Source organism: Baudoinia panamericana, assembly GCF_000338955.1.
Source record: "Baudoinia panamericana UAMH 10762 unplaced genomic scaffold BAUCOscaffold_9, whole genome shotgun sequence".
NCBI classification, from domain to species: Eukaryota; Fungi; Ascomycota; class Dothideomycetes; order Mycosphaerellales; family Teratosphaeriaceae; genus Baudoinia; species Baudoinia panamericana.
This window is the reverse complement of record NW_006911265.1, coordinates 232,789-257,525: the sequence shown is the minus strand read 5'-3', so window position 1 is coordinate 257,525 and position 24,737 is coordinate 232,789. Positions and strand designations below refer to the sequence as shown.

General features: G+C 54.3%; 11 protein-coding genes across 11 annotated transcripts; 6 read left to right on the top strand and 5 right to left on the bottom strand.

The window, feature by feature from the left end:
• Positions 1–222: 222 nt before the first annotated feature.
• On the top strand, positions 223–1,906 carry BAUCODRAFT_547777 (uncharacterized protein). The gene is made up of 2 exons (XM_007680112.1): positions 223–1,364; positions 1,418–1,906. Exons 1-2 carry the CDS (start codon positions 395–397, stop codon positions 1,864–1,866), a joined length of 1,419 nt encoding a protein of 472 aa, XP_007678302.1. The 5' UTR covers positions 223–394; the 3' UTR covers positions 1,867–1,906.
• Positions 1,906–3,845, bottom strand: BAUCODRAFT_548017 (uncharacterized protein). The gene is made up of 4 exons (XM_007680111.1): positions 3,463–3,845; positions 3,225–3,409; positions 2,837–3,175; positions 1,906–2,784 (listed from the first exon to the last, which is right to left on the bottom strand). The coding sequence occupies exons 1-4, from the start codon at positions 3,498–3,500 to the stop codon at positions 1,946–1,948; spliced, it is 1,401 nt and encodes a 466-aa protein (XP_007678301.1). The 5' UTR covers positions 3,501–3,845; the 3' UTR covers positions 1,906–1,945.
• A 945-nt stretch (positions 3,846–4,790) lies between these two features.
• BAUCODRAFT_35650 (uncharacterized protein) lies at positions 4,791–5,973 on the top strand. Its single transcript, XM_007679816.1, has one exon. The coding sequence runs from the start codon at positions 4,826–4,828 to the stop codon at positions 5,846–5,848; it is 1,023 nt and encodes a 340-aa protein (XP_007678006.1). The 5' UTR covers positions 4,791–4,825; the 3' UTR covers positions 5,849–5,973.
• Positions 5,974–6,662: 689 nt separating this feature from the next.
• On the top strand, positions 6,663–8,956 carry BAUCODRAFT_111295 (uncharacterized protein; the record flags this gene model as incomplete). Its single annotated transcript, XM_007680110.1, has 7 exons — positions 6,663–7,230; positions 7,302–7,440; positions 7,494–7,954; positions 8,082–8,133; positions 8,203–8,256; positions 8,309–8,497; positions 8,555–8,956. The coding sequence occupies exons 1-7, from the start codon at positions 6,728–6,730 to the stop codon at positions 8,954–8,956; spliced, it is 1,800 nt and encodes a 599-aa protein (XP_007678300.1). The 5' UTR covers positions 6,663–6,727.
• A 149-nt stretch (positions 8,957–9,105) lies between these two features.
• BAUCODRAFT_578420 (uncharacterized protein) lies at positions 9,106–10,123 on the bottom strand (the record flags this gene model as incomplete). Its single annotated transcript, XM_007680109.1, has 3 exons — positions 9,106–9,573; positions 9,630–9,780; positions 9,835–10,123. The coding sequence occupies 3 exons, from the start codon at positions 10,121–10,123 to the stop codon at positions 9,252–9,254; spliced, it is 762 nt and encodes a 253-aa protein (XP_007678299.1). The 3' UTR covers positions 9,106–9,251.
• A 1,084-nt stretch (positions 10,124–11,207) lies between these two features.
• BAUCODRAFT_547797 (uncharacterized protein) lies at positions 11,208–14,420 on the bottom strand. Its single transcript, XM_007680108.1, has 5 exons — positions 14,086–14,420; positions 13,788–13,908; positions 13,684–13,724; positions 13,197–13,629; positions 11,208–13,144 (listed from the first exon to the last, which is right to left on the bottom strand). The coding sequence occupies exons 1-5, from the start codon at positions 14,120–14,122 to the stop codon at positions 11,416–11,418; spliced, it is 2,361 nt and encodes a 786-aa protein (XP_007678298.1). The 5' UTR covers positions 14,123–14,420; the 3' UTR covers positions 11,208–11,415.
• Positions 14,421–16,330: 1,910 nt separating this feature from the next.
• Positions 16,331–16,939, top strand: BAUCODRAFT_547699 (uncharacterized protein). Its single transcript, XM_007680107.1, has 2 exons — positions 16,331–16,672; positions 16,780–16,939. The coding sequence occupies exons 1-2, from the start codon at positions 16,534–16,536 to the stop codon at positions 16,929–16,931; spliced, it is 291 nt and encodes a 96-aa protein (XP_007678297.1). The 5' UTR covers positions 16,331–16,533; the 3' UTR covers positions 16,932–16,939.
• Positions 16,940–16,942: 3 nt separating this feature from the next.
• On the bottom strand, positions 16,943–18,007 carry BAUCODRAFT_149577 (uncharacterized protein; the record flags this gene model as incomplete). Its single annotated transcript, XM_007680106.1, has 1 exon — positions 16,943–18,007. One exon carries the CDS (start codon positions 18,005–18,007, stop codon positions 16,943–16,945), a length of 1,065 nt encoding a protein of 354 aa, XP_007678296.1.
• A 91-nt stretch (positions 18,008–18,098) lies between these two features.
• Positions 18,099–22,816, top strand: BAUCODRAFT_547758 (uncharacterized protein). Its single transcript, XM_007680105.1, has one exon. The coding sequence runs from the start codon at positions 18,545–18,547 to the stop codon at positions 22,625–22,627; it is 4,083 nt and encodes a 1,360-aa protein (XP_007678295.1). The 5' UTR covers positions 18,099–18,544; the 3' UTR covers positions 22,628–22,816.
• Positions 22,817–23,005: 189 nt separating this feature from the next.
• Positions 23,006–23,842, bottom strand: BAUCODRAFT_73680 (uncharacterized protein; the record flags this gene model as incomplete). The annotated part of the gene is made up of 1 exon (XM_007680006.1): positions 23,006–23,842. One exon carries the CDS (start codon positions 23,840–23,842, stop codon positions 23,006–23,008), a length of 837 nt encoding a protein of 278 aa, XP_007678196.1.
• A 273-nt stretch (positions 23,843–24,115) lies between these two features.
• Positions 24,116–24,632, top strand: BAUCODRAFT_35637 (uncharacterized protein). Its single transcript, XM_007679815.1, has 2 exons — positions 24,116–24,196; positions 24,299–24,632. The coding sequence occupies exons 1-2, from the start codon at positions 24,137–24,139 to the stop codon at positions 24,425–24,427; spliced, it is 189 nt and encodes a 62-aa protein (XP_007678005.1). The 5' UTR covers positions 24,116–24,136; the 3' UTR covers positions 24,428–24,632.
• The last annotated feature ends 105 nt before the right edge of the window (positions 24,633–24,737 follow it).

Sequence of the window (24,737 nt, the reverse complement as noted above, 5' to 3'; positions counted from 1 at the left end):
ACGACAACATTGCCAGCAGCAAAAGCGTACACTTGAGCACCTCATCCATCGTCCGACTCGGCTCACATATGCTGCATCCCTAATTGCACGCCAGCCGTCGTCTCTGGGCTTCCGAGGAACAGTCCGCAGCAATAACTGCGACGTCTCTTGCCGAAATCGTACAAGCAACACTATAACCGTCTCTCCCTAAGCTCTTGGCCACGAAAGACATTTACGATATACATCATAGCGTACCTTCCTTGCGGAGCTTAGTGGCGATCACCGACCCACCGAAAAGCTTGTTCCTCCACGCCAAGCGCCTGGGCATCCATGCATGGTAGCTTGAGATACTTTGTCAACCACATCTTGAACCGTCAGCGTAGCTCATCCTCGTCAAGCATCCAAACTGTATCGAATGGCTGGCCGGAGACGGCACCTTCGACGCCGCAAATCCTGGGAGTACGGTGACGGCGCAATCAACATTCGAGTCGGCAGCAGACGGAGCCCGCGGCGCTTTTACGAGGTCACTGTCTCTGGAGCAAGAGATGCACCGCGGTTCGCCAGGTGTATCGATGACCAAGTCCGGGCTTTCCCACGGGATCCGATTGTCATTTCTATTAACGGATATCAGCCATGGCTGCAGAAAGTCCTAGGAACCTGCATCGAAGACTACTGGTCAGAAATTGCCGATTTAGCGCGCGAAGTGCAGTTCGCAGAAACCATGCAGTTCCCGGAAAAGGCATCCAAACGTGGGGACGACGTACCCTGGACTTTCATCCTAGACTACATGAATGTCCCTCATGTCTATTACTGGTCCGTAGATATGGAGCCTCCTGAAAGTGATGACTACGGTCTACCGGCGATTGACACGTATCGCTTCAGAGTCGGGGCGTGGGAATGCGGGAAAGGGGCCTGCCGCTTCGACCGTGAAGTTCCGGTAGCAATCATCTTTACCAAGCCTACCCCAGTGTGCGAGCACGTAGTCACCGAGCTTATGTTTCCCTTTTTGTACCGGGACAACGACTTCGATCAGCCTCGTGAGGACGAGGAAGGCATTTGCTGGTTGTTTTCACGCCTTTACTGGCTGCTAACAGATTGGCAAAACATCATCAGCGCAGTCTCCATCCGGCTTGAGGAAGCGGAGACTAACAGTCACGAACGCCATCTTCCTGTCAAGACCCGGACCAGAATGCTGCATCGAGAAGTCGACCGTCTGTACGAACTGAAGGAGTACATGCGCTTTCACAATCGCTCGTTCAAAAAGCTGCAGAAACTGAAGGACGACGTGCCAAAGCAAGAGCAGAAAGACCCGCTGTGGAACGACATGGATGACGCTGTCGAAGACCTCGAGCAGTATGACTCGACTATGGACAGTTTGAAAGAGCGTAGGTCACTCATCTCATCTAAACAGCAGGACGGAAGCACTGACCATCCATAGGCTTTAACAATTTGATTGAGCTGGAATTCAACATCCAAAACGCCCTACAGTCCGACCAAGGCCAGTTCCTGACGACCATAGCTACGCTGTTCCTGCCCTTATCATACCTGGCCTCTATATGGGGCATCACGACCATAACATGGCCGCCGATATGGTACTTGTATGCGGCCATACCTGTCCTGATCGTCAGCATCATTTTCACCGCGAGCTTCCCCTTCATAGTCCGTCGGATTCAAAAAGTCTTCTACCCTATTGAAGAATATCGCATCCAGCTGCAGCCGCGCAACTTCACAATGCTCGGGGAAGAGCTGCCCGCAAATGTTGACATTCCTGGAGGCGGTGGTCGACAAGGAAGGGTCAAGCACAAAGCTCCAAGAATGGCAGCGCACGAGAGCGCGAGGAGCAGGTCGAAATCGAGGATCAGGCCTGAGAAAGTCGATGATGAATGAGTAGATTCAACGCGAGATGTACGGCCTCTTAGGTCGTGCTTTTCATCCTGTCGGCCTCCACTCTCATGGTATCCTACAGCTAGCTGTGTGACAGAGCCGGCTTGCTTGATCCCAACACATCATTTGCCATCTGCCGGACTTTCCTTTGACCCTCCGTAAGACCGGGCTCATCTACCACGAACGGTTCAAATCCCATGGCTCGGCGACCTTCTGCGCTCAATATGTTCTCCATACGAGCACCATGGTCCTCGTGCTGGTTCTCCGCTTCGAATGATCCTAGCGACTTCGCGTAACCAGCAAAGTCCCGTGCTGGCCCCGCCTCGATGAAGGAAGCTCTTGTGGACTGTAAAGAGTCAATATTGTAGGGAACCAGTGGCGTGCAGGCATTGTAGACTACCGAAGAATCCAGCTTGCCAGGGTGGAATTTATCGACTTCATGGAGGAGATCGCAATGCCAGAAGACATAATCACCAGGTTTTACGGGAGGTATGCCGATCATCGACTTCTCCAAATGGAGGTCCGGATGAAGCTCCTTAGTTGGCAGTATCTGTGTAAAACCGGGCTTACCACCTGGAAACTGTGGTGTAACGTCGTCGAAAGCGTTCGCTCCATTGAGGAAGAACGGTTGGAGCATGAGATACGAGATGGAGGCCTTCAGGCTGGGTAGCAAGCGTAGTGTGCCTTCGCCGGTTCCGGTGTGCGAGAGGGAGAGCCAGCCTTGCATACTTCGCCAGCAAGAGCAGTTTCCGCCCATATGGTATAGGTCAGTCTCGGCCTCCAGACGAGTGTCGGCGGCCCAGCCGTCCCACTTCTCCCATTCGCCGTCAAAGGCGGCCTGATAGCAGGCTCGGTACTTCGGGCACTCCCAGCGCTCAATGCTGCCCGAGTCGACATGCGCATTCAGCGTGTACTCACTATCTGCTCGTTGTCAGAACACTCTTATCCGGTTAGTGACTGTTAACGGACTCACCTTTGGAGGGGACACGAATGCGGAACCGATCAGGGTAAGCCACCTGTGTGGTAAGATCGACTGGTAGCGTCGGGTCATTGACGTGCCACAGCTTGCTGATGGAGTTCATGGCCTCAAGGACGCGAGGATGGCTGCGTATTTGCACTTGAGGCCTCGTCCAGAACAGCGACCAGGTCTGGGGATTGTCTACTGGAAACCCACCGACAGCCCTGTGTCGGTTGGTGTAGTCTTTGAGCTCCGCCTCCCACGCAGATGCTTCATTCTCCGGGACAACATTCCTCACAATGACGCACCCTCGATCATGCACCACATCAACCAGGCTATCCGGCAGGTTGCCGCCTGTCGAAACCATCAGCTTACGAGCGTGCGATGCTGGTAGAAAGCATACCATTCTGGTGGATTGTTTCAAAATCGATCTCCGGAATCACTTGTGGACCAGCCTTATGGATGCCATCGGCCTCGCTTGCAAGCACCTTTACCAAGCGCTTATACGATTCAATGACCCGGACTTTCTTCTCGGGCTTAATGATCGATTGCTTGAGAACAGAGAAGCGATCTTCCAGCAACGGGCATCTTCAACCACGCGTCAGCTAGAGCAAGAACTACATACGCAAACAGCATCGTACTTGAGCTGCTCCTGGACCAGCACTTGAGTCTGCGACATTGTGAAGCCCTGTTATTGGGGTTTTGTGGCGTTGTATCGCGATAACAATGCAGCTACATCAGGTCGCGACAGATTCAAATACTGTGAAGCCTGAGCGCAGTCGCCGAAGCTGGACAGCTGGGCCCGTCGTTGAGGGCCACGGGGGTTGCCACGGTCCAGATGAGTACGATAGGCGAGCTGGAGCTCTTGGGCACTCCGTCTCGCCGTGCCCTTGCAGGACGCGAGTCATGCGGTTATCTCTCCACTGATAGCTTCAATGCATCGTCTCGGCCGAGATACACCATGCGCGCAACGGCCATATCTATGCAAGGTAGGCCGGCGACTGCACTAATCTCTAGGTGCACAAGTATGAGGTTGGCTTTAGGTTCGCCATGCGAGCGATAGCCTCGATAGGCCTACGGGGCATAACCCGAACGATGCTCCATTGGTCCCGACCAGCACAGGCCTGACAGCGGTAAACTCGTGTCGGGGAAGCTCGTTCATGTCTTGGCCGTCGGTTATGGACAGCCGTATCTCGCATGCTCTGTCTGGACAGGCCTGGCAGCATGCATTGCCTCAAAGGCATTATGATAAGGCAATTTGTGAAGAGCATAAAGGTACGGTCTTGCGACGCATCGTGTCCAGATCAAACTCAGCGGCCTCACGACTGCGCCCACCAACTTCACTTGACATTGCTGTGTCGCTTTCAAGATGCTGTCGAGGTTCCGAGGCTCGTTCAAGGAGCTGTCGCTCCCACTACTAGCCGTTAGCGTTTATGCCTCCCTCGCGGGTGCTTCCTTCGGATTAGATTTCAACTATTGGAATGGCTTCCAAGGCATGGCGCAATTCAAGAAAGACTTCGGCGTTTGGGATGCCGCAACCCAAGAGTGGACTTTACCGTCCACATGGCAGTCCGCAGCGACTGGCACTCCACAGGCGGGCCTGGCACTTGGTTGCTTCATATCAGGCGCGATTGGCAACCGAGTTGGCCGCGTGAAAGCCTTCTGGATTGCGGCCATCATTGGTCTCGTGGGCATCTTACTCCAGACTGCCAGCATCCACAGCTTCTGGCAGTTCACAGTTGGCAGGATTGTGAACGCTGTGTCAATGGGCATCATCTGCAAGTGAGTCATGTGGAGTCTACTCCCCTAGGACGTAGAACTGATCACTCTGGATCGCAGCGTGGTGCCGATGTACCAAGCGGAATGCGCTCCGGCGAAGTTGCGTGGCAGCCTTGTCAGTAAGTGAAGCGTGCAGCCATGCCAGAGCACTGTTTGAAGGATATGCTGACGTCCACGCCTATTATTTCAGACACATATCAGTTCTTCCTCCTCATCGGCGCGGTAATGGCTGCCACCGCTTGTTGGGGTCTCTACGAGCGTACTGACCAGTGGGCCTACCGTATCATTCTGATCATACAGTTCCTCATTCCCATCGTCATGATCGTAGGCGGCTTTATCCTCCCTGAGTCACCACGTTGGCTCGTACGACAGGGAAGAGCAGAGGAGGCGCGCAAAGTGCTTCTACTCCTGAGGAAGGACCAGCAGCCGGCCGACGTCGACGCCGAGATCGCACACCTCGCTGCAGCTGAGGAGCAGCAGAAGATGTTCTCTGCCGAATCCACTTGGCTGGATTGCTTTAAAGGACCCAACCTCCGGCGCACAGCAATTGCAGCTGGTGTGCAGTGCCTCCAGAACGCTCAAGGCAACAGCTTCATGGCCAACTACTCGATCCTCTTCTTGCAAGCTATTGGGATGACGGACGTCTACCGCATCCTTGTGCTGTTGTACTTTACGAACATGGCTGCCTCGGGTTTCGCTTTCTACTTCGCAGACAAGATTGGACGACGGCCGCTTATGTTCGTGGCTGCGTCAGTCATGGCAATCTGCATGTGTACCGTTGCCGGCATCGTCACTCGCACTCCCACTACCGCTGGTCAAAATGGAGCTCTCGCATGCCTTTTCATCTGGCAATTCGTGCAGGCTATTGGCTGGTCCTCCTGTGTCTGGATAGTCACGGCTGAAGTTCCCAGCACTCACCTCCGCGAGCGTACTGTCACAATCGCAACAGTCTCTGGCTTTATCGTTGGCGTTCTGGTTACTTACATTAACCCGTTTATGCAGAATCCAGGCTACGGTGACCTGGGTGGCAAGGTGGGCTTCGTCTATGGATCCTTCTCAGTGGTTGCAGCTGTCTGGGTAGCCCTCTTTCTGCCCGAGATGAAAGGTCGAAGTCTTGAGGAGCTTGACGAGCTCTTTGCGAAGAAGGTACCGACCTTCCGGTTCGGAGCTTACAAGCTAGAGGGTGGTGAAGTCGTCACCGAGAAGGTTGATGAGGAACAAGAGGTCACCATCACTAGCAAAGCGTAAGATTTTCAGCCACTGGCAATGGTGTATCGGCTCGCAAGTCTGAAGAAGCTCTCCATCATGTGATCTCTTATAGATCACGACAACTTCAATATCGTGCAAACGGCGTTAGCCTCATCGTTCCATGAGCCACTTCTCGTGAGGGACCTCTCATGATCCGAACTTTCCGTAGATCGACAGCTCGTCACGAGGTACATACCGTAGCAACGAATAGACCCACTACAAGGCTCAACGTCACATGCAGTCTTCGCATCGTTGGAGGACATGTTTTCCTACCGTCGCCATCATTAGCGCTGCCCATCGTTCCATTAACCTGGCAAGGGTGTCACGTCCAAGCAGCTTGCTGCTTCCACACAACCGAGATGCGCCTATGTCTGCAAGCAGAATTTCTCATTGTAAGACGAGGCAAGGTTTGATCAAGTGACGATCATATCTCGAACCGCTCCATCTGCGACGCTAGAGTCACCGAAGAACACCAAGCTCCACTGAAGCAATTTCATGGGTCCTGCATTGAGAGACCCACTACTGTGATGGTTGTTGGCCGTATGGACCGCACCCGTTCTCGAGCACACCACTTTTCCGCTTTATCTTAGTGGTTCGACAGCAACGGCGCCTTCGAGAGCTCCACCGGGTATGGGCGCTCAAAACGCGGACATCACGCGCCGCCATGCATCAACGCTGTACCTCTGTGGGAAATGGAGAGCCCGGGATGTGGATGAACACAAGGTTAGCTCTGACGGTGCATAAACCTAGCGATGGTGAAGATGAGCGGTCAATATGTAGGAAAGTTATCTTCCTTACTATATCCCACTGTTTGGCGTATCTGCCTCGAGATCTCTCTCTACTTAGAAGTCTCGTCTGTTCTCTTACCCCCTACTCATAATGTTTGACGAGAAAGCTACGAAGGATGATGTTACCAATCTTCAGCAACAAGAACAACACCACCAATACGAGGCCGCAACATACGATGAACGACGCCACATGTCAGCTGTAGAAGTTCAGGATGCCATCCGCTCTGGCAGCGTACCAAGTGTACGCACAAGGCAGGAAGCTCTGGATATAGCTCACGCCGGTGGCTGGGAAGCTGATGCTCTCATCGAATCGCTAGAGAAAGAGCGCCTCGAGAAGGGAGACAGCAAGTCCATCTTCAGCCTGGAGTTCGCAAACCCGAAGCACTTTACCTGGCTGCTCGTCGCGTTTGCCTCTATGGGTGGCCTCCTATCTGGTCTCGACCAATCACTAATCTCTGGCGCAAACCTCTTTCTGCCCGGCGATCTGGGTTTGAGTACCGCGCAGAACAGCCTGGTCAATTCCGGTATGCCTTTGGGCGCAGTAGGTGGAGCATTGATCTTGTCGCCTTGTAACGAATGGTTCGGACGTCGCTGGTATGTCGTAACTCCCAGAAGTCATATATGTGGATTATGTCATGCCTAACTGATGTGCTTGACGGTCTTAGGTCCATCATTATTGCCTGTATACTGTATACTGTTGGCGCTGCTCTCGAAGCTGGCAGCATTAACTACGGCATGATTGTGGCGGCACGTGTCGTGTTAGGCTTTGGGGTTGGCCTCGAAGGAGGCACCGTTCCCGTTTACGTAGGATAGGGAGAGACGCTGATCACCTCTAGAGTATGCTGACCGTTGATCAGGTTGCCGAGACCGTCGAGCGCAGACTGCGCGGTAATATGGTATCCCTCTACCAATTCAACATCGCTCTAGGTGAAGTGCTTGGTTATGCAGTTGCTGCCATGTTTCTTAGTGTGGAAGGGAACTGGCGCTATATTCTTGGATCCTCACTGGTCTTCAGCACCATCATGCTTGTTGGCATGCTGTTCATGCCCGAATCGCCTCGGTTCCTGATGCACAAAGGCAAGGTTCTCGATGCCTACTCTGTTTGGCGACGGATCCGTGGCACTCGGGATGTGGAGGCCAGAGAAGAGTTCTTCGTCATGAAGGTCTCCACGGAGGAGGAGCAGGCAGAAGTGGCTGCGGGTGCTGGTAGCAGACGCTTCCCATGGCTGGACTTCTTCACCAAGCCAAGGGCAAGGCGTGCCATCATCTACGCAAACATCATGATCTTTCTCGGTCAGTTTACTGGCATAAACGCTATGTGAGTGTTGATTTTGCTCGTTGGACACCCTGAGACTCTGCTGACAGTTCTAACAGCATGTATGCTGATATGACGGCTGCGGCCAGAATATCGTTGTATGAGGTCGCTAATTGTGAGCTGCCGCTACTAGGTACTACATGAGCACGTTAATGAACCAGATTGGGTTCGGGACGTGGCAGGTATGCAGTACTGATAGTGGTCTTTGCCTGCTGGCTGAGCTATTGCTGACAACGGCGTCAACACAAAAGGCAAACTATATGTCCCTCGTCGGCGGCGGATCTCTCCTCATCGGAACTATCCCTGTGAGAGCGACAGCATGACGGCGAACTAAAGGCGATCGCTAACGTTTTGTAGGCTATCTTCCTCATGGAGACATGCGGTCGTCGCTTCTGGGCCATTGCAATGCTTCCAGGATTCTTCATCGGGCTGGTCCTTGTTGGCGTTTCTTATCACGTGCCAGGTCTGCAAGGTACCGAAGGCGTCTATCTTACAGGTCTGATCATCTACGAGATCTTCTTCGGTTCATACGCTTGCTTGACTTGGGTACGGGCCTTCAATGAGCGTGATTCTCACCAACATCCACTGACATTGGTTGCTTAGGTGATTCCCGCTGAGGTATACCCGACATACCTACGGTCCTACGGAATGACGTCGAGTGACGGCTGGTTGTTCCTCAGCAGCTTCATTGTCACGTACAACTTCTCAGGAATGCAGAGGGCCATGACGCCAACTGGCCTCTCGTTAGGCTTCTATGGTGGCATCGCGGTTGTGGGATGGTTCTACCAAATCTTCTTTATGCCGGAGACGAAAGATAAGACACTTGAGGAAATTGACCTTATATTCCAAAGACCGACAATGGAGCTCGTCCGAGAGAATGCGACCAACGCGTGGCAAACGACCAAGGACTTGTTTGCGTTCAGGTGGAAGAAGGTTTTCATTGACGGCAACAAGCCTCCCGGTGCTAGCTTTGTGGATACGAGCGACATTAAGGTTGCTGCTTGATAGCGTGCTGGTGAACGGCGGCTGGTATTGTCCATCACGGGAAGGTTGTGTATAACGGCTTGTTCAGTGCTAAGACGCAGTCAACCGCAGGAGTCTCTGTCCGAGCCTTCCTTCACACGGGCTTCTTCGATGCCGCTCCTAACCCGCAGGGTGGTCCGCTATTTTAATCCTTGAATGTGCATAGCATCGCATAGGCGAGCCACGGCAGCGGCCAGGGAGCATGGCAATGGCGGAAGCGGCCTGTGTCTCCGACAACCTGCTGTTCACAAGATGGACTCTCTAAATCTTCCGCTCTTCAATGCTTGCCGTCTTCCACCTGATCAACGATATCGCTCATAAAGGCGCCACCAAGCAGTATTGCTGGCTCGTTCAGCGCATGGTGCTCGTAACTCAGCGTGCCAACGCCACCAGCCTCGAGCAGCAGGCTCGGGTTCTCTGCGATGTTCTTATTGACCCATCTAGCGGCAAAAGCTCGCAATATGTGGCCATGAGCCACTATCAGGACGTCGTATGGCTCAGTCACGGAGCCTTTGGGCTTACCGATAGCGTGTGCATGGAAACGTGACCGAACGTCAGCTATTAGTGCATCTAGACGTTCTGTGATTTGTTGTGGCGATCTGCAGCGACGTGTGAGCACCATATGCGACAATTAGTGCAGCTGGTAAGTGCTTACTCGCCGTTCGGACAACCATCCTTCCATATGTCCCACTTTGGCAGCCCGTCCTTCTCCCTTTGAGCCGCAATCTCCTTACTAGTAATGCCTTCATAGTCGCCATAGTCCCACTCACGTATAGCCTCCGTCACCTCGATCTTTGCCCTGGTGCCTTTTCCCGGGCCTATCTCAATACCGCCAACTTTTGCTCCCTCCACCTCGTCACCTTTGTTGGCCTTTGCGATGTCGCCGTGCGCCTGCCACGGCATGTCATCCTCTAAACCTAGTCCGAGCAGCTCAAGCGTCCGTTGCGCTCGTTTGCGCGGCGAGACATATATGTGAGCCAGGTTCCTCGGCACGATCAGCCTGTCCGCTCCCACAAGCGCGCGCCCGGTTGCCCTTATTCGTTTCTCGCCATTGGCGGTAAGTGGAATGTCGCTCATGCCAGTATGACGGCCGTTGAGCGACCATTCCGTCTCGCCATGCCGGATAATGAAGACACGAGGTGTGGTCATAACGGCGATATTTACTTGCTCTTCACAGCGTCCGGTACACAGAAAAGGACGAAGATATAGGAAGCTCTCTTAAACAGCTTAAGCGACTGAAAGACTAGCGATAACCAGGCAAGGCTCAATAGATCAATATTTACCGTCCTGTTCCTGGCGGGGCGTCATTCGACGTCACACCTTTTAGCTGGTACCTGGATCTAGCCTTGCCGGTGCATACTGTGCATAGCTCCGAAAGTAAACGTAAATAGCGGCATTCGACATGCTCTCATGTCTCTAGCGGTAATTGATGATCGGTGTAGAGTTGTACGATTGGCAAGCCGATGAGACGGTGACAAAGCATGGCATGAGATGCAAAGCGGAGGCAAGCCGTGACCAGCCTTGCAGCCACGCTCACTGCTGATCTGTGCCTTGACAGGATTGAAATAGGAGGTATACAGGTCTGTGTAAGTAGTAGTATGAGAGGAAGTCTGGATGCAGAGAAAGTAGACCCATCTCTCAATATATAGCTCGTAGCTCTCCCTTCGTGCGCACTCTTTCGCCAGGCCATACTCTGATTGCGATGCAAATTTTCCGTCTCGTCCACCACAACTGCCGCGCCTCCTCAGCAGCTGCAACAGCCCGCATTGAGCGCATAAAGACACTACTGCTGGTAGTAGTAGTACTACACACTGCTCAATGCTCTAAGCTCCTCCAAACGAACGTCAGCCACCCTCCGAACTTCTTCATCCACAGGAATCCAATGCATGACCAAGAACAGGCTAAATGCAAATGCACGTGCAAGGACTTGCAGAACTCCGGAAAAGGGTGGCCGGAGGGACGGTGCAGAGTCGGAAGAGAAGAAGAGGACCTGAAAATCTCCCGTCTCCAATGCAAACGCCGATGATGCTGAAAATTATGTGAGAGGTCCGGCGGATCAGCCAGTCCTCTATGCCCGCTGTACATACGCATTCGGCGCCGATGCCAAGCAAGGAAACAAGACCCCACCCATCTATATTACTGTCCGTCGGTTATCGTCGTCAACAAAGAGGTGGCGTCACGCCTGCGAGAGTAGTCGTTCGCAGAAGCTTGGGTGATGTGGCCGGCTGTGTAGTGTTCGGCGAGGCGGAAAGCGTGGGTATGCGGTTGTAATAGTCGGTAAGTCTCGTGAGATGCTCGCTGAAGAATCGCCGTCGAAGAAATACGCTGCCGTCAAATGCGCCCAGATGCGAGCTCGTCGAGCTCTTGCTCAATGACTCCCAACCCCATGCCTATCTTGAACGATTCCAATTCGCGGCGAAGGCGAGTATGTACAACAGGTCTTAACGCACGCCAACTGCCGGTCGCGGTCCTAAACTGCTGCTAGAGCTGTGGGCGCTCGGTTCCGAGTCGAGCGGTGCGGAGCGATTGCTATCACCACTGCCCGCGCTAGCGCTCGCGGAGCCAGTCAGACTGCGTACTTGACCACTTCGGTCGTGTTTGGGCGGGTATAAGTTGCTCACCCCTGTTTGCTCCTCAATCTGCTGCGGTGCGACGTGATTGCCGTGCCCGGGTGGATGGCGTGGAACCGGCTGCCTCATGCCTGGCGGACTAGGCCGGCCGTTTGGGCCGGACATCATGCCGGGTCCCGGTGGTGGTTGTCCATATCCATTGGGCGGAGACGGGCGGAAGGGTTGCCTCTGCTGCCCTGGGCTTAGAGGGTTGCCAGGGCTCTGGCTGCCGCGACGATTCATTGGCGGAAATGACCCGGGTGAAGGGCCGCCAAAACCACCTGGTCCATGAAGCTCGTTCAGACGCTCAGCCGTGAGTGAGTTACTGCGAGATTCTACGCCCAAGTTGGACCGGTCAACGATGCCATAGCGATCCGAGGAGTAGCCCATTAATGGGTTGTTGGACAGCTCTTCATGCACATTCGGCATCTGGGCCATCATGGCAGCACTGGTACGGTTCTTCACGGATGGTCGTTTCCACCCACCACGGCCGCCACGCATGGCCGGACCGTTCATGCCGTCTGGATTGTTGCGAAGTTGGCTCGCACTAGGAGCCTTCCGTGTTCTCCGAGAGGTCACGCTCATCATGTCAATGTTGTCAACCTCACCCGGCGGCATTTGCGGGCCAGCCATAGGATCGAAGTATTCCGCACCCTCTTCGTCATCATCATCATCATAACCACCGCGAGGTGCTTGTGGTGGCGGCGGCGGGCCTCTTCTGCGGCCCATGTTCAACTCCCGCTCACGTAACGCCAATTCCTTCTGTCGCAATGCAAGCTCACGCTCTCTGAGAGTAAAGTCGGAGGCAGATGCAGCAGCCATGGGATCGTAGCCATCCGCCGCTTGGCCCTCCGGTATGTCATCGTAAAGCATCAGGTGGCTGAACTCCTCCAGGTCACCGCCTTCGAACGACGGCCTCCGCGACAGCTGCTGAGGCCCACGGGGTCCATAGCCATTACCATTGACGCGTGGCGGGTAGTTATGCATTGACGGCGGGCCTCTCCTCATGGGAGGAGGGCCGGCCATGGGTCCAGGTCCTCGGCTAGCAGGGCGCATCACACCTGGTCTTTGTTGCGGCATGCCATTCATTGGTGGAGGGCCATTGCCGCGAGGTCCTTGAGATGTAGACATCCGGGGTGCCGGCGGCGCCTGTGCTTGTTGTCCATCCGGCACGGCAGCGTGCGATGCTTGTGGTTGTTGCGGTCGTTGCTGGTTTACAATGTTGATGTTGTGTAATAGCGCATACATGGTTTCGATGCGCGGGACTTGCATGCCTGCCTCCTGCGCAAGCTTGATTGGTGAACCGAGATAAGTCTCGACTTCCATGGGCCTCCTGGAGGTGAAGTCCTGGTACATGGTGCTCGTCGGTTCGCTCGAAACAACCATTTGCTCCATGACTTGCTCCTTGAAGCTCGATTTGAAGTTACAGCCCTGCGCTTTGGCTAGAGCCATGAGTTCGTCAATCACGCCACTGATAAGCGAGCGGACGCCGACCTTTTCCAAGAGGTCGGCGTGCGACGGAGTTTCGAAAACGATGCTTGCAGGGTGGAAGGCAATCGGCCTACGGACGGTCAGTAAGTTGACCGAATACGGAATGGGAATAAAGCGCTTACCCTATCATGCGGTCGTACTGCTGTTGTCGGATGTTCGGGGACACTTCGCAATCGACCTGACCAGACTTCAAGGTCATCGCAAGCGCCTCGGCCATGTCCGTTTGTATTGATGCCGGTATAGATGGGTTCGTGTTCGCCGCACCCACCCACAATTCCGTAGCGCCCTTGTGCTCAAATTCGCTGGCGCCGATTTGTGTGATCTCTGCTCCGGACACCAACGAAAGCACAACGTTGGTTGGGAAGCGCTGCTCCAGATACGACTCGATGCCGAGAGTATGTGTAGTATTGACGAGGATGCAGGTATGCTGTGGAGACACCACCGACTCAATGACGGAGGCAAGGTCGTAGACGTCGGGTAGCGCTTTTACGCAAAGGACGACATAATCGAATGACGCTCGGGAGGCTCCAGCGGCCTCTTCGGGTGTTCTGACCACTGCGGAGACATTAGCAATGACGGTGGTCTCACCGGTCAACGGTAGATGCGTACCATGTCTCGGCTTGAAGCGCTCATTGCCGAACTTGGGAGACCTGTCGCATTATCAGAACGAGACTTGTGACGAATGCATGGCTGTGACCGTGCTCTTGCCGTACCTGAATGATATCCCGTACTGCGAGACCTGTTCATAGCCGCTCTTCCACACCAATGTCACGTCGCATGCATTGGTCGCTGAAAGTCGCCAGGAAAGAAAGGCCGACACTGCGTTGCCGCCCACTGCGCATACATGCTTCGTCAGTAACATGGTCACCCAGAACACGCCAATGCGGCTTGGTTATGCGGTCATGTTAGGTGCTGCTGCGTGCGGCCGCAGTCAAGATTTCGAGCAGAGCTTATCAAGCGGAGACCCGACAACCAGGGCAGAGAAAGTGTGGTGCAAGTTATTTCACGCACCTGAAAGGATCCTCAGGCGAGGAGTCGAGGGCACCATGGTGAATGCGTGTCACTTCGCCAGCTTTCCTGCGTGCAATGAGTCGCCTGTCACGGCGGAGGATGGAGATGGAGCTTTGCGGCCTGCGAGGCTTGTCGTCGGGCTTGCTGCAGTGGTCTGCACCCGGCCGCGTCACGGCTTTCAGTAGTGCCCGATGCCGTCAACCTTTGCTTTCTTGTGGGCGCGCGCCTCGGCGTTGCAAAGCTTATCCAGAAATTGGGGGGTAAACGAGCGTGGTGGTATGTCGGGCAATACCAGAGTCGCCGCGAGAGTAGCCGTGCTGGGCGAGTGGTGAGAGAGTGGCCGCAGTATGGAAACGGCAGAAGGAGGGAGCCAGTGGATGATGATGTGGAGAGGCGCTAGGGCAGTAGCTGATCGCTCAACGACGCTTTCCCGCTATTGGCCGCAGGCAGTAGGGAGGCGATTGCTTTGCAATGTCCCTCTGCATGCACGTCCAAGTGCGTTGCAGGCACAAAGCGTTCTGTGTTGGCGAGAAAGAGTGTCACGGGACGAGGCGCCTGTCCAGATGTCGCCGCCCGCGTGGCAAGGTGGGCGTGGTTTGCGATATCAACCTCAGACGATGAAACAGTCGTGGTTTACCAAGCGGGAAGAGGCTGGTCAAGCAGCACCTTAATTGCATTCAGCATAGTCCGCGCCCGGACATTATTACTACGACTACGCACAACAGTCCCGTATGAGGGTACGCGATATTCGCCTGTCATGAATTCTGAGCCCCCTGTGGACCTCAGCAGCGGCATCAGCGCGGGTATTTGAAACGGCCAGACGTGCGAACTCCAGCAGGCGTCGGCTTGACACTCATCCGCCGCCCGCTCAACTTACACCGATATGCTAGCAACACTGGGATTGGCTGACGGACTTGATTTTGTTCAAGTCTTATGATACCGCATCGTGCAATACCCGTTCAAGCTATTGCACAAACAGCCGCACGCCGAAAACAACCCGACATTACTGGGATTTCACGATCGTATTTACCGCCTCCTTGAGGCCTACAATAGTCAGTAGACTTGACAAGTTATGCGCCTGCCTTATCTCAAATGCTGCTGACGATGACCGCGGTGGCTTGACTAGAAGATAGTGAATACGTCCATGCTTTTTAATGAAATAGACGCCGGGAGCAGCGGCTTCCAGGTTGTCCGAGCAGTTGCCTTTCAACGGCTGCCCAGTCCTGGTGGCTTGACGGGACAGGAAACGTGCAGGCATCATCGCGCCGCTGGTGCAATCCTTTTGTCACCACTGCGATGGTATGATGTCGCAGCGGAAGCATGCTTAGTAGTGCAGGTGCGTCTTTGCCGCTTCATCACAATGTAATGGCGCTATGGAACGATAGAAGCGAAGGGGCTCCTTTTCGGGATCCTAGATGTAGAAAACGACATCCCTGCCGCACTACGCCTTAACAGATGCTCCCCTTGGGCGGGTCACATTCCTGCGATCCACTTCGGTGTGAACTGCTGCTTGACCCCTGAGCAGAGAAAAGCGCTTCCGCATCCTACAATTGATTTCGTTGATGCGAGGAAGACTCGATGCCGCTCGATGGTGGGCTTGCAAAGTGCGTAGCAATGCAAGAGACATAAATAGCAATGTCCACCGCCTGCATATTGATCGACCTTCTCACTGCCGTCTACGGCACATCAGTCCAACAAAATGCTGACTTCCGGTCTTGGCTCCGCCGGTCGATCTGTTAGAGCTTTGCTGCTAGCGGCTTTCGCGCGGAGCCGTTTCGCACTTTATTGCATGGTGTCATTATTCATAGTTCAAAGTGGTGATGCCATGTCTACCGTGGCCTGTCGGCCCGTCGACAGTCAAGCATTTAGTCATTGGACGGTGGACTTGGGTTCGGAAGACCTGAAACCGCGCGAATTCTCCGTTCACTTCAGCACTGGAGGCTATAGCCGATCGAATTTATGTCCGCGCTTACGTGACTCGCGCTCGGATGAGTCCGGAATATGTTGTGTACTTCACGTTAGCGTAAGCGTAGGCCTCTAACTTGCGATAGCCTCGACCACGCCGTCTTGCCACGTTCTGGAGGGAGCACTGCCATATCGCCACCACTTGTCCAGCAACAAAATAACCATCATTCCAGTCATTGCTGGTCACCTTTCGCTTACCATGTGGTGCCACTTCATAGTCATCAATACACAAGCTGCTTAAATTACGCTTAAAACGCCACGCTATATTCTCCTTTCCTAATCGGCGTTCGCCACGTGAATATCGGCGTCGTTCCCTTGCCTATAGCGAATCTCCCACTCTTCGAGCCGGCACCTGGCAACTGTTCGATTTGGGATCCACTGTGCCCCCTCTAACAGGGTCTGCTACCGCTACAGTCGACATGCGACACGTGATATTCGAGCAGTCAGGGTCCACCGAACAACCGTCGCGGACGTTATACAAGGATGAATGGCCCAGTTGCCTGCCGTTTGACAACCCGCAGGACCGATCCACCCATTTCCCTGCGCCTGGCAAGGTGGAGCATCCGCATGCATACCAGTCTCGGCAACCTGGCGTCTCCAGAGTGTAACCAACACCCGTCCTGTAAGATGAAAGCGACGTACGGTTGTGGGCCTGCGCTATCCGAGGCGGCTCGTTCCGTCGTTCCACGGTGTGCACAGGTGAAGTGAGTATGGCTAACAAGCGCGCAGCAAGAGCGAGAACCAGCACTATGAGAGCCAGAAAGCTCTCCAAGGACTTCCGATGGAAGTGGTCGTTGACATTCCCCATACTAGAGGATGGCCGCCCCATTACACGTTGCAAGCCGCCCGTTCGGTGCGGTTCCAGGGTTATTCAGACCTGAGCAATAGTCACTCATTCAGCCCTGGCATGTGAGTGTTCGACTGTTTCCTCACGCACCTCGAGCTTACACCGCTCGCACATGCAGTCGAAGGCCCAAACCCGCTTCAAGCGCGCCCTGCGGTCTGCGACGTCCAGTTCTTTTTCGTCACCTCCGAGGTAGGTAATGCAGCATTGCTCACCCTTCTTGATCTCTCTTGTCGTCCAGAATGCCCAGCACCTTCCCATCCGACGCTTCAATAGATTTGGCGAGCACGAGTGGTTGAAGTAGCTTGCATCCGGATAAATCGCATAGCCCATGTACTCCTCGCCGTCTTCGCTGCCAGCACGGATCCCAAAGGCGTTGTGGCTACCTATACTTGCCAGCGTATGGCAAACTTCTGTCGTGCAACTCGACTGAAGCTCGTCTGGAACGAAGCTTGCCAGTTGTTGGAAGCTGGTGCAGTGCATCTGCAGCTCTTTAAAGCTCGTATATGGCTGATCGTCCGGCGCCAGGTCTAGCATTTCAGTCTGCCATCTCTGAGGTGACACGTGATGAGCAAGAACACCGGACAGTAAAAAGCTCAAAATATCAGGCTCAACCGAAACTTGCGGTTTTTGACCATGATTGCTACGCCCACCTTTGAAGCTGCTGGAACTGTTACCTGACCGACGACTTTGCACTTGCGAGTCTGCATTTGACCACTCTTGCCTTGTGGTGTTGGGAGTAGGCTTCCCGCCTACTACCTGCTCACAGATGAGACTCGTAACGGCCTTGTTTCTGCTTTGCACGAACGTTTGAAGAGCTCGCCAAGCATCTTTACCAAGGTCGCCTTGCTGCTCTAGCCATTTAGTGTGACATCTCAAGTTGCAGAACACCTTTCCGATCTCGTTATCTCGCACGGGTCGAGTTCGGCCTCGATCGTACTCAAAGCAGTAGGCGCAGACCTCCTTCCGATATTGTCGGAAAATCACGTGTGCGGCTGGTCCTTCGCTGTCGAGAATAACCGTACCACCAGGTATATCTTTACTCGCGATAACGCCCCGACCAGCGCCTGGCAGGTCCTGTACGACGAAGCACTCGGATGTTGGTGGACCCATTGTAGGGCGCTGCAAAGACTGTGGTTCTCTTAGGAACAACACAAGTCGGTGCACGGGCCGCAGTACATCACAGAATACCTCACACGCACAACAACCTTTCACCACGCATTGCAAGTCATCACAGCAGTCGCAGCAGCGCAGTGTGTACACAAGCGCTGTCGTCTATCTGCAGTGCGCGCCGGATGCACCACCGGTTTGGTAGAGGTGTGGCATTCCTGGTGGCTTTTGCAGCCTCCCGGAACGTAGCCACATACGCTCTGAGGACCATGTTGCGACCACGAACTATTTGCAACCTTTATCGCTGCCAGGTTATACAGAATACCTTGTACCACTGATATAGCAGATGATGAGGTTGGGTATTGGTATCCCACCGCGGTGGTCAAGCCACCCACCGAGAAATGACTGGAATGCACAATTTGTTTTCTTTTCCGCATTGCTCTTCGGTTTGCCCAGAACGTTCCGCTACTACCACGCGTCTCCCCTTCAGTCTCACTGTGTGTTAACGGCTACGCTCTACTTCGGTGCGCCGTCGCAATCATGGCGCGCATTCCGCTCGTCATTTCTGCGTTATTTACCACTGTGATACTTCCGATCGTGGCTGTAGCCCAGATCACGACTACTACGACAACTCCGGACTACGCTTGCCCTGCAGTGAACGGGCAGACAGTTGTCGATCCGAGTGGAGTCTCGTACATAATACAATGCAGCGGGGACACATCCATCGGCAACTATGGGGTGGCTTCGACCATGAATGGATTTGACGACTGCTTCTATAATTGCTCGAACCAGCTGGGTGACGCCTCTGCCCAACCATGCTACTCTTTCACCTTCTGGAGTCCTTTCTTCACCAACGGCGTCGGGCAAGGTACTTGTTTCTATCAGCACCAACCCGGGGGCTCTACGACATTCGTCAGAAGCGACAACTACCATGTCGCCGCTATTCAGGTGGCCCAATACGGTGGCGGAGCTTTCTCACTCGACACGACATCTACGTCGACCTCTTCCACATCAGCCACAGTCGACCCGATGCCTACAACGGCGAGCACGACTTCAGAAAGTGTTCCTAGCTACCCACAAGGTGGCACTTCTAGTTCCAGCAGCTCTACAACAACGGACAGCAGCTCTACAACAACGGATAGCAGCTCTATAACAACGGATAGCAGCTCTATAACAACGGATAGCAGCTCTATAACAACGGATAGCAGCTCTACAACAACGGACAGCAGCTCTATAACAACGGATAGCAGGTCTATAACAACGGACAGCAGCTCTATAACAATGGATAGCAGGTCTATAACAACGGACAGCAGCTCTACAACAACGGATAGCAGCTCTATAACAACGGATAGCAGCTCTATAACAACGGGCAGCAGCTCTACAACAACGGACAGCAGCTCTATAACAACGGGCAGCAGCTCTACAACAACGGACAGCAGCTCTATAACAACGGATAGCAGCTTTATAATGACGGACAGCAGCTCTATAACAACGGATAGCAGCTCTATAACAACGGATAGCAGCTCTATAACAACGGACAGCAGCTCTATAACAACGGATAGCAGCTCTATAACAACGGACAGCAGCTCTATAACAACGGATAGCAGCTCTATAACGACAGATAGCAGCTCTACAACAATGGAGCCGCCAGCATATACTCCATCTACCTCTGGCGGACTAGCCGATAACAACATACCGACAGTAGTGTTGTTGTCTACCTCAAGCATGCAATCAGGATCTTCCTCGAGCTCGTCCGCAATAACCATTCCAACAGTCGGACCATATGCTTGCCCTTCGAATGACGGGCAGACCGTTGTCGACTCCAACGGCCAGTCGTACGTCCTCCGCTGCGGTTGCGATACCTCCAATGGCGACTATCATCAGTTTAGTGCGGAAAGCTTCAATGACTGCTTTTTAGGGTGCGACGACACTACACTAGGTCCATGCTATGGATGGACCTTTCTGTATACACTCAAAACGTCAGGAGCCGGAACGTGCTTTCTCAAGAACTTCGCAACGGAAAGCTTCATCGGGTGTAATGAAGCAAGTAAGGTTGCGGGCATTCGGCCTGCCAATCTAGTAACGGTAACGTCATCCTCATTATCAGTGGCGAGTAAGACGCTATCCGTGGTGTCGTCACCAACTGCGAGCATTCAGTGCCCGGGTGGCTCCGACAACATGCCATATACCGACTCCTATGGCATCGAGTACATCATCTTCTGCGACTCTGACACGCAACCGCCGTCCGACGGTCCGGGTGTTCAGACCCCGGACTTCCCATCCTGTATCAATATGTGTGCAACCCAGGGTCAGACTTGCGTCGCTGTCACATGGAACAACGGCATGTGCTACTTCAAGGAGTCTTTCAGCAACACCGTCTCATCTTCCGGCATTGACTCGGCCGTTCTGCAATCAGTATTGCCACCCAATGACGCATACGGCGATGGCGCGTCGGGCAGCAGCAGCAGCAGCAGCATGTCTTCGACAGTCATTGCATCGACAGCGGCATCAACCGGGTCGAGCTCTTCAGTGATGTCACCGCCAATGGGGAGCAGCACATCAACCACGTCGGTCGGTCCATCTCCATACGCTTCCCAGAGCAGCACCTTTACTAGCTCCACCACCGCAAGCTCGCCAATGGCGCCGAACAATCCGCCAACCACTCCTGGACTCTACACAACACCAAGCGTACCTACTGCAAGTTTCTCGTCGAGCTCATCAATGCTGCCGAATAACTTGTCGACGCCTCCTGGACAGTATACTTCACCAAGCGTACCCACCACGAGTTCGACATTGAGCTCGCCGATAGCGCCAGCAAACTCGCCAACCAGTCCACAGTACACTGCACCAAGCATACCGACTATGAGTTCCTCGTCAAGCTCTCCAATGCTTCCTAACAATCCAGCGACCAGTCCGGGACAGTACACGTCACCGAGCGTACCCACTTCGACTACGTTTTCAAGCCCTCCGATGTTGCCTAGCATTTCTCCAACCAGTCCTGGACAATATACGCCACCAGATGTGGTCCCGACATTAAGCTCGCCAGTGGAGATAAGTACTTCTCCGGCGAACTCAGGACTGTACACTCCTCCAAGCGTGCCCATATCTTCTAGCTCACCCAACAACCCAGACCAATATGCACCACCCGTCGAATCTTATTACACCACCAGCTCGCTCTTGTCCACCTCTCAGCTTCCAGCCTGCGGTGCATCTGCAACCGGAACCGCCACAGCTGCTGGCAGCAACAACACCTGCGCAGACGCCTTCGGCAACACTTTCAACGTCACTACTAATACGATCTACGCTGGCCACATTCAAATCCGCGCCGCGAAAGCCAACCTTGGGAGCTGTCTCACCTTCTGCGACACCACACCCGGTTGTAGGGCTGCCAACTACAACCCCACCACGTCACAGTGCGAACTGCTCGACACCGTCACCGGTACTACGACGGTGACGGGCACCGGTCCGCCTGTGCAAGCTGCGACGCGACCCGTGGACGTCGCTACCGTGTACACAGCGCCGCCCAGTGTTGCTGCGATGACTACAACGAGCTCCAGCTCTGGTTTCTATGGCATTAACACACCTGGTCCGGCCTATACAGGCGACCTGAACGGAGTTAGTCCCATACCATCGAGTAGCAACACACCGGCTAGTGACGCAACGATGAACGGAGGCGGTTACGTGCCGCCGAATGCGAGCCTGAGCGGACCTTCCCTCTACAGCACTACTCCAACGCCCACGTCAAATGGTGGTGATTCTAATGTTCCCACGTATCCGAGCGGCAGCCAGGGTACAAACTCCGTCTCACTGGTCAACAGCGTCACACCTGCGAGCGGAGGCGGCAACACAGGCAGCATGCCAGGAAAGTACACCACAACGAACGGCGTGTCAGGATACGAACAATCCTCCGCTTCCTCGAGCAGCAGCGGTGGAGGACCGTCCTTCATAACTAATTACGGCCCCGGTCCCGCAACAGGAGGAGTAGGCGGCGTGAGTGGCTACAATAGTGGCGGCGGCGGTAGCGCAAGCTCATCCTCCAGCTTTCAAGGGACAAGGACCGGCGCCACAATCGTCAGCTACAGCCTGAACGGATCATCCGCTACCGGCAGCTCTTCTACGCCCACCGCAGCCGTCTCGGAGGGTCCACCATGTCCTGCCTACAATGGCGGCAGCTATACGGACGAGAACTACGCGACATACTCTGTGTCCTGCAATGAATCCTACACCGGCACGACATACGCTTCCTACAGCTCAAAACATAAACGCCAAATCTCTGTTGAACACGACGCCGACAATTTCGCACAGGCTTGTATGGCGCGCTGTGATGCCGTAGAAGCCTGCGTCGCTATCTCCAGCACGAGCACAGCCTGCACATTGTTCAGCAGCGTTACCGGTCTGGCTACTGAGGATGGAAGCGTAGCGGCATTGAAGGTGACTGCACCTTCAGGAGCATACGGAGGAGGAGAGGTGGTCACGGTCACGATTTCGTCTTGTCCGACGCAACGGACGAGCACGCTGACAACGACGGCGACGCTGACGCAGACGTGTCCGGCGAGTGGGTGTGAGATAGTGGGGATGGGACGATTGGATGGGGAGGAGGTTATTGGTTTTGAGCCAATGTGATAGTACGCGTAATGTTTGGCATCTCGTAATAGTGATGTTGTTTCTGGTAAGATGCGGGCTGTGGCATGGTAGTTGCATGGGTGGGGTAACGAGTGGGTAGTAGGTAGTTTGCTGAATCAGTTGTAATGCAAGCTCGAAAACGCTGCTCAACACATGTAGTCACGTCATTGCCCTAGATTGTGCTCAGAACGTTATGGGTCGGGCCAAGGCATCGAATGCTTTAATTGCATACTGCACACCGTGCCGAAGGTGTAGATAGTTAGGGTCAGGTCCGATCCAGGCCAAGAACCAAAGCCAGGGTATCCAAGGGCGCCAAACACCGGTTTGTGGACATCGTTCACCATCACCGCAAACACTCACAAACCAAGAACAGCTTCTTCAAAGCCAATCCCTCCCACCCCAACCCTTCCGCCTCTTCTCCTCCCCAGGTAACCGCATAGCCTCCACCTCGGCCCTAGTGACACTCCGCCACTCATCCACCGGCAACCAGCCAATCCGCGCCCGATCTCCAAACCCGCCAAACCAGTAAATGTGCTCCACCACGAAGCGCATGTACTGGCTCGTGTGAATGTCGTTACCTGGCTGCCATAAGGCGCTATCCGGATGCGCCGCCATGAAGCAAGCGGGTACCACGTGTCGGGCCAGGTCTGCGGCGGAGATGGGCTCGAGACGGCCGTGCAGGCTGAATCGAGGCAGTGCGGCGGGAGTGTGTGGGGTGGGAATGTCTTCTTCTTCTCGTGAGGATGAGAAGAGGGAGGAGAGGTAGGAGTTGGTTTGCGTGGGCCACCAACGGATGTGCATGCTGATATTGCTCCCGGCCGCGTAGTTCTTGTATGGTGATGCTATGTTGATGGCGAGTAATGTGGGATTGCCGCTCGCAGGCTCGCAGTCGGCGTAGTATTCCATCAGGCCTATGGGGCTACCAGCCATCTCTGGCGGCCGGTTCTCCCATGTGGTGAGTTGCTCATCGTCGGAGGCGTTGCCGCTAAGGATGGAGTGGAGGGAGGGGGCGGGGAAGGTGGTGATCAGGGTGCTAATGGAGGAGAGGTGCATTATTCGCCGGGCCATGACAGTGCTCTCATGGATGGTGGGGATGTGGTAGTCCTCATCTTGCACTGGGCCTTGCAGAGTCTCCTGGGTATGTTCGGAGGGAGGTAGTAGGTGAGCTGATGCTGAGGCAATAAGGAGTGCAAGGGACGCTATTGAGGGAAGCATTGTTGCGCAGGAATGACAGTTGTGCTGCGGCTATTCTACACGCTTTGCTTAGAAGACATACATCTTCGCATCCTCTATCTGTTTGTATGGTGGCAATCACGCTTCAACCGGAGCCGAGGTGCAGCGGCCGCTTCCGCCTCTCGCCGTGCCAAGACTGCCGCACTTACTCCGGGTATGGTAGGCGGAGATGGCATCAAATTCGCTCCATCAGTCATCGACAGTCACCTCATCAACATCCGCCACCAAATACAGCGCACTCAACGAGCAACACCGCATCCACAATAACCCGCAAACATGGGTAAAGTTCACGGTTCGTTGGCGCGTGCCGGTAAGGTCAAGTCGCAGACACCAAAGGTACGATACCATACTCCTGACTGGACACCAGCAATTGGGCGATGTGCTGTTGAGGGACAGAGTTGCGAAGGAAGTCCGGTAAGCTAACACGGTGATGAATAGGTCGAGAAGCAGGAGAAGAAGAAGACGCCAAAGGGCCGCGCGAAGAAGAGAATCACATACACTCGCCGCTTCGTCAACGTCACCATGACCGGTGGCAAGAGGAAGATGAACCCCAACCCGACTTCATAGACGCCAACTTCCTGATGGGGGAGGTTTGAGATGGTTGCAGAAATGCAGAGTCCAAGGATGAAATGAGGGGTGGGATGTCGCATGGGGCTGGCGTTCGGTGACGGGATGTTCACGGGGCCACATTGTCTCTAGAGCTGCTCAGCTGGACGAGGTATGCTGAAGGGACCCTTAAAGATGAGGTCGGTGACTGTGCGGAGCATGAGGCTGCGCTTTTCGCCAAATAGCCATTGACTCGCGATCAAACATCCAACCCACTACTCTTTGTGAACATACAATGGATCGCCATCGCTTCAGTGTAGTAGACAGGACT

Excerpts from the sequence above, each read along its gene's own strand:
- BAUCODRAFT_547777 (XM_007680112.1), top strand. The coding sequence starts at position 395 with ATGGCTGGCCGGAGACGGCACCTTCGACGCCGCAAATCCTGGGAGTAC. Across the intron at positions 1,365-1,417 it reads TATGGACAGTTTGAAAGAGC|GCTTTAACAATTTGATTGAG; the intron begins GTAGGTCACTCA and ends GACCATCCATAG.
- BAUCODRAFT_35650 (XM_007679816.1), top strand. The coding sequence starts at position 4,826 with ATGGCTGCCACCGCTTGTTGGGGTCTCTACGAGCGTACTGACCAGTGG.
- BAUCODRAFT_548017 (XM_007680111.1), bottom strand. The coding sequence starts at position 3,500 with ATGTCGCAGACTCAAGTGCTGGTCCAGGAGCAGCTCAA. Across the intron at positions 3,410-3,462 it reads CTGGTCCAGGAGCAGCTCAA|ATGCCCGTTGCTGGAAGATC; the intron begins GTACGATGCTGT and ends GCGTGGTTGAAG. Across the intron at positions 3,176-3,224 it reads TGAAACAATCCACCAGAATG|GCGGCAACCTGCCGGATAGC; the intron begins GTATGCTTTCTA and ends TGGTTTCGACAG.
- BAUCODRAFT_547758 (XM_007680105.1), top strand. The coding sequence starts at position 18,545 with ATGGCGCGCATTCCGCTCGTCATTTCTGCGTTATTTACCACTGTGATA.
- BAUCODRAFT_547699 (XM_007680107.1), top strand. The coding sequence starts at position 16,534 with ATGAATGGCCCAGTTGCCTGCCGTTTGACAACCCGCAGGACCGATCCA. Across the intron at positions 16,673-16,779 it reads GTGTAACCAACACCCGTCCT|CAAGAGCGAGAACCAGCACT; the intron begins GTAAGATGAAAG and ends ACAAGCGCGCAG.
- BAUCODRAFT_35637 (XM_007679815.1), top strand. The coding sequence starts at position 24,137 with ATGGGTAAAGTTCACGGTTCGTTGGCGCGTGCCGGTAAGGTCAAGTCG. Across the intron at positions 24,197-24,298 it reads TCAAGTCGCAGACACCAAAG|GTCGAGAAGCAGGAGAAGAA; the intron begins GTACGATACCAT and ends GGTGATGAATAG.
- BAUCODRAFT_547797 (XM_007680108.1), bottom strand. The coding sequence starts at position 14,122 with ATGGTGCCCTCGACTCCTCGCCTGAGGATCCTTTCAG. Across the intron at positions 13,725-13,787 it reads CAGTACGGGATATCATTCAG|GTCTCCCAAGTTCGGCAATG; the intron begins GTACGGCAAGAG and ends ATAATGCGACAG. Across the intron at positions 13,145-13,196 it reads CAGTACGACCGCATGATAGG|GCCGATTGCCTTCCACCCTG; the intron begins GTAAGCGCTTTA and ends GACCGTCCGTAG.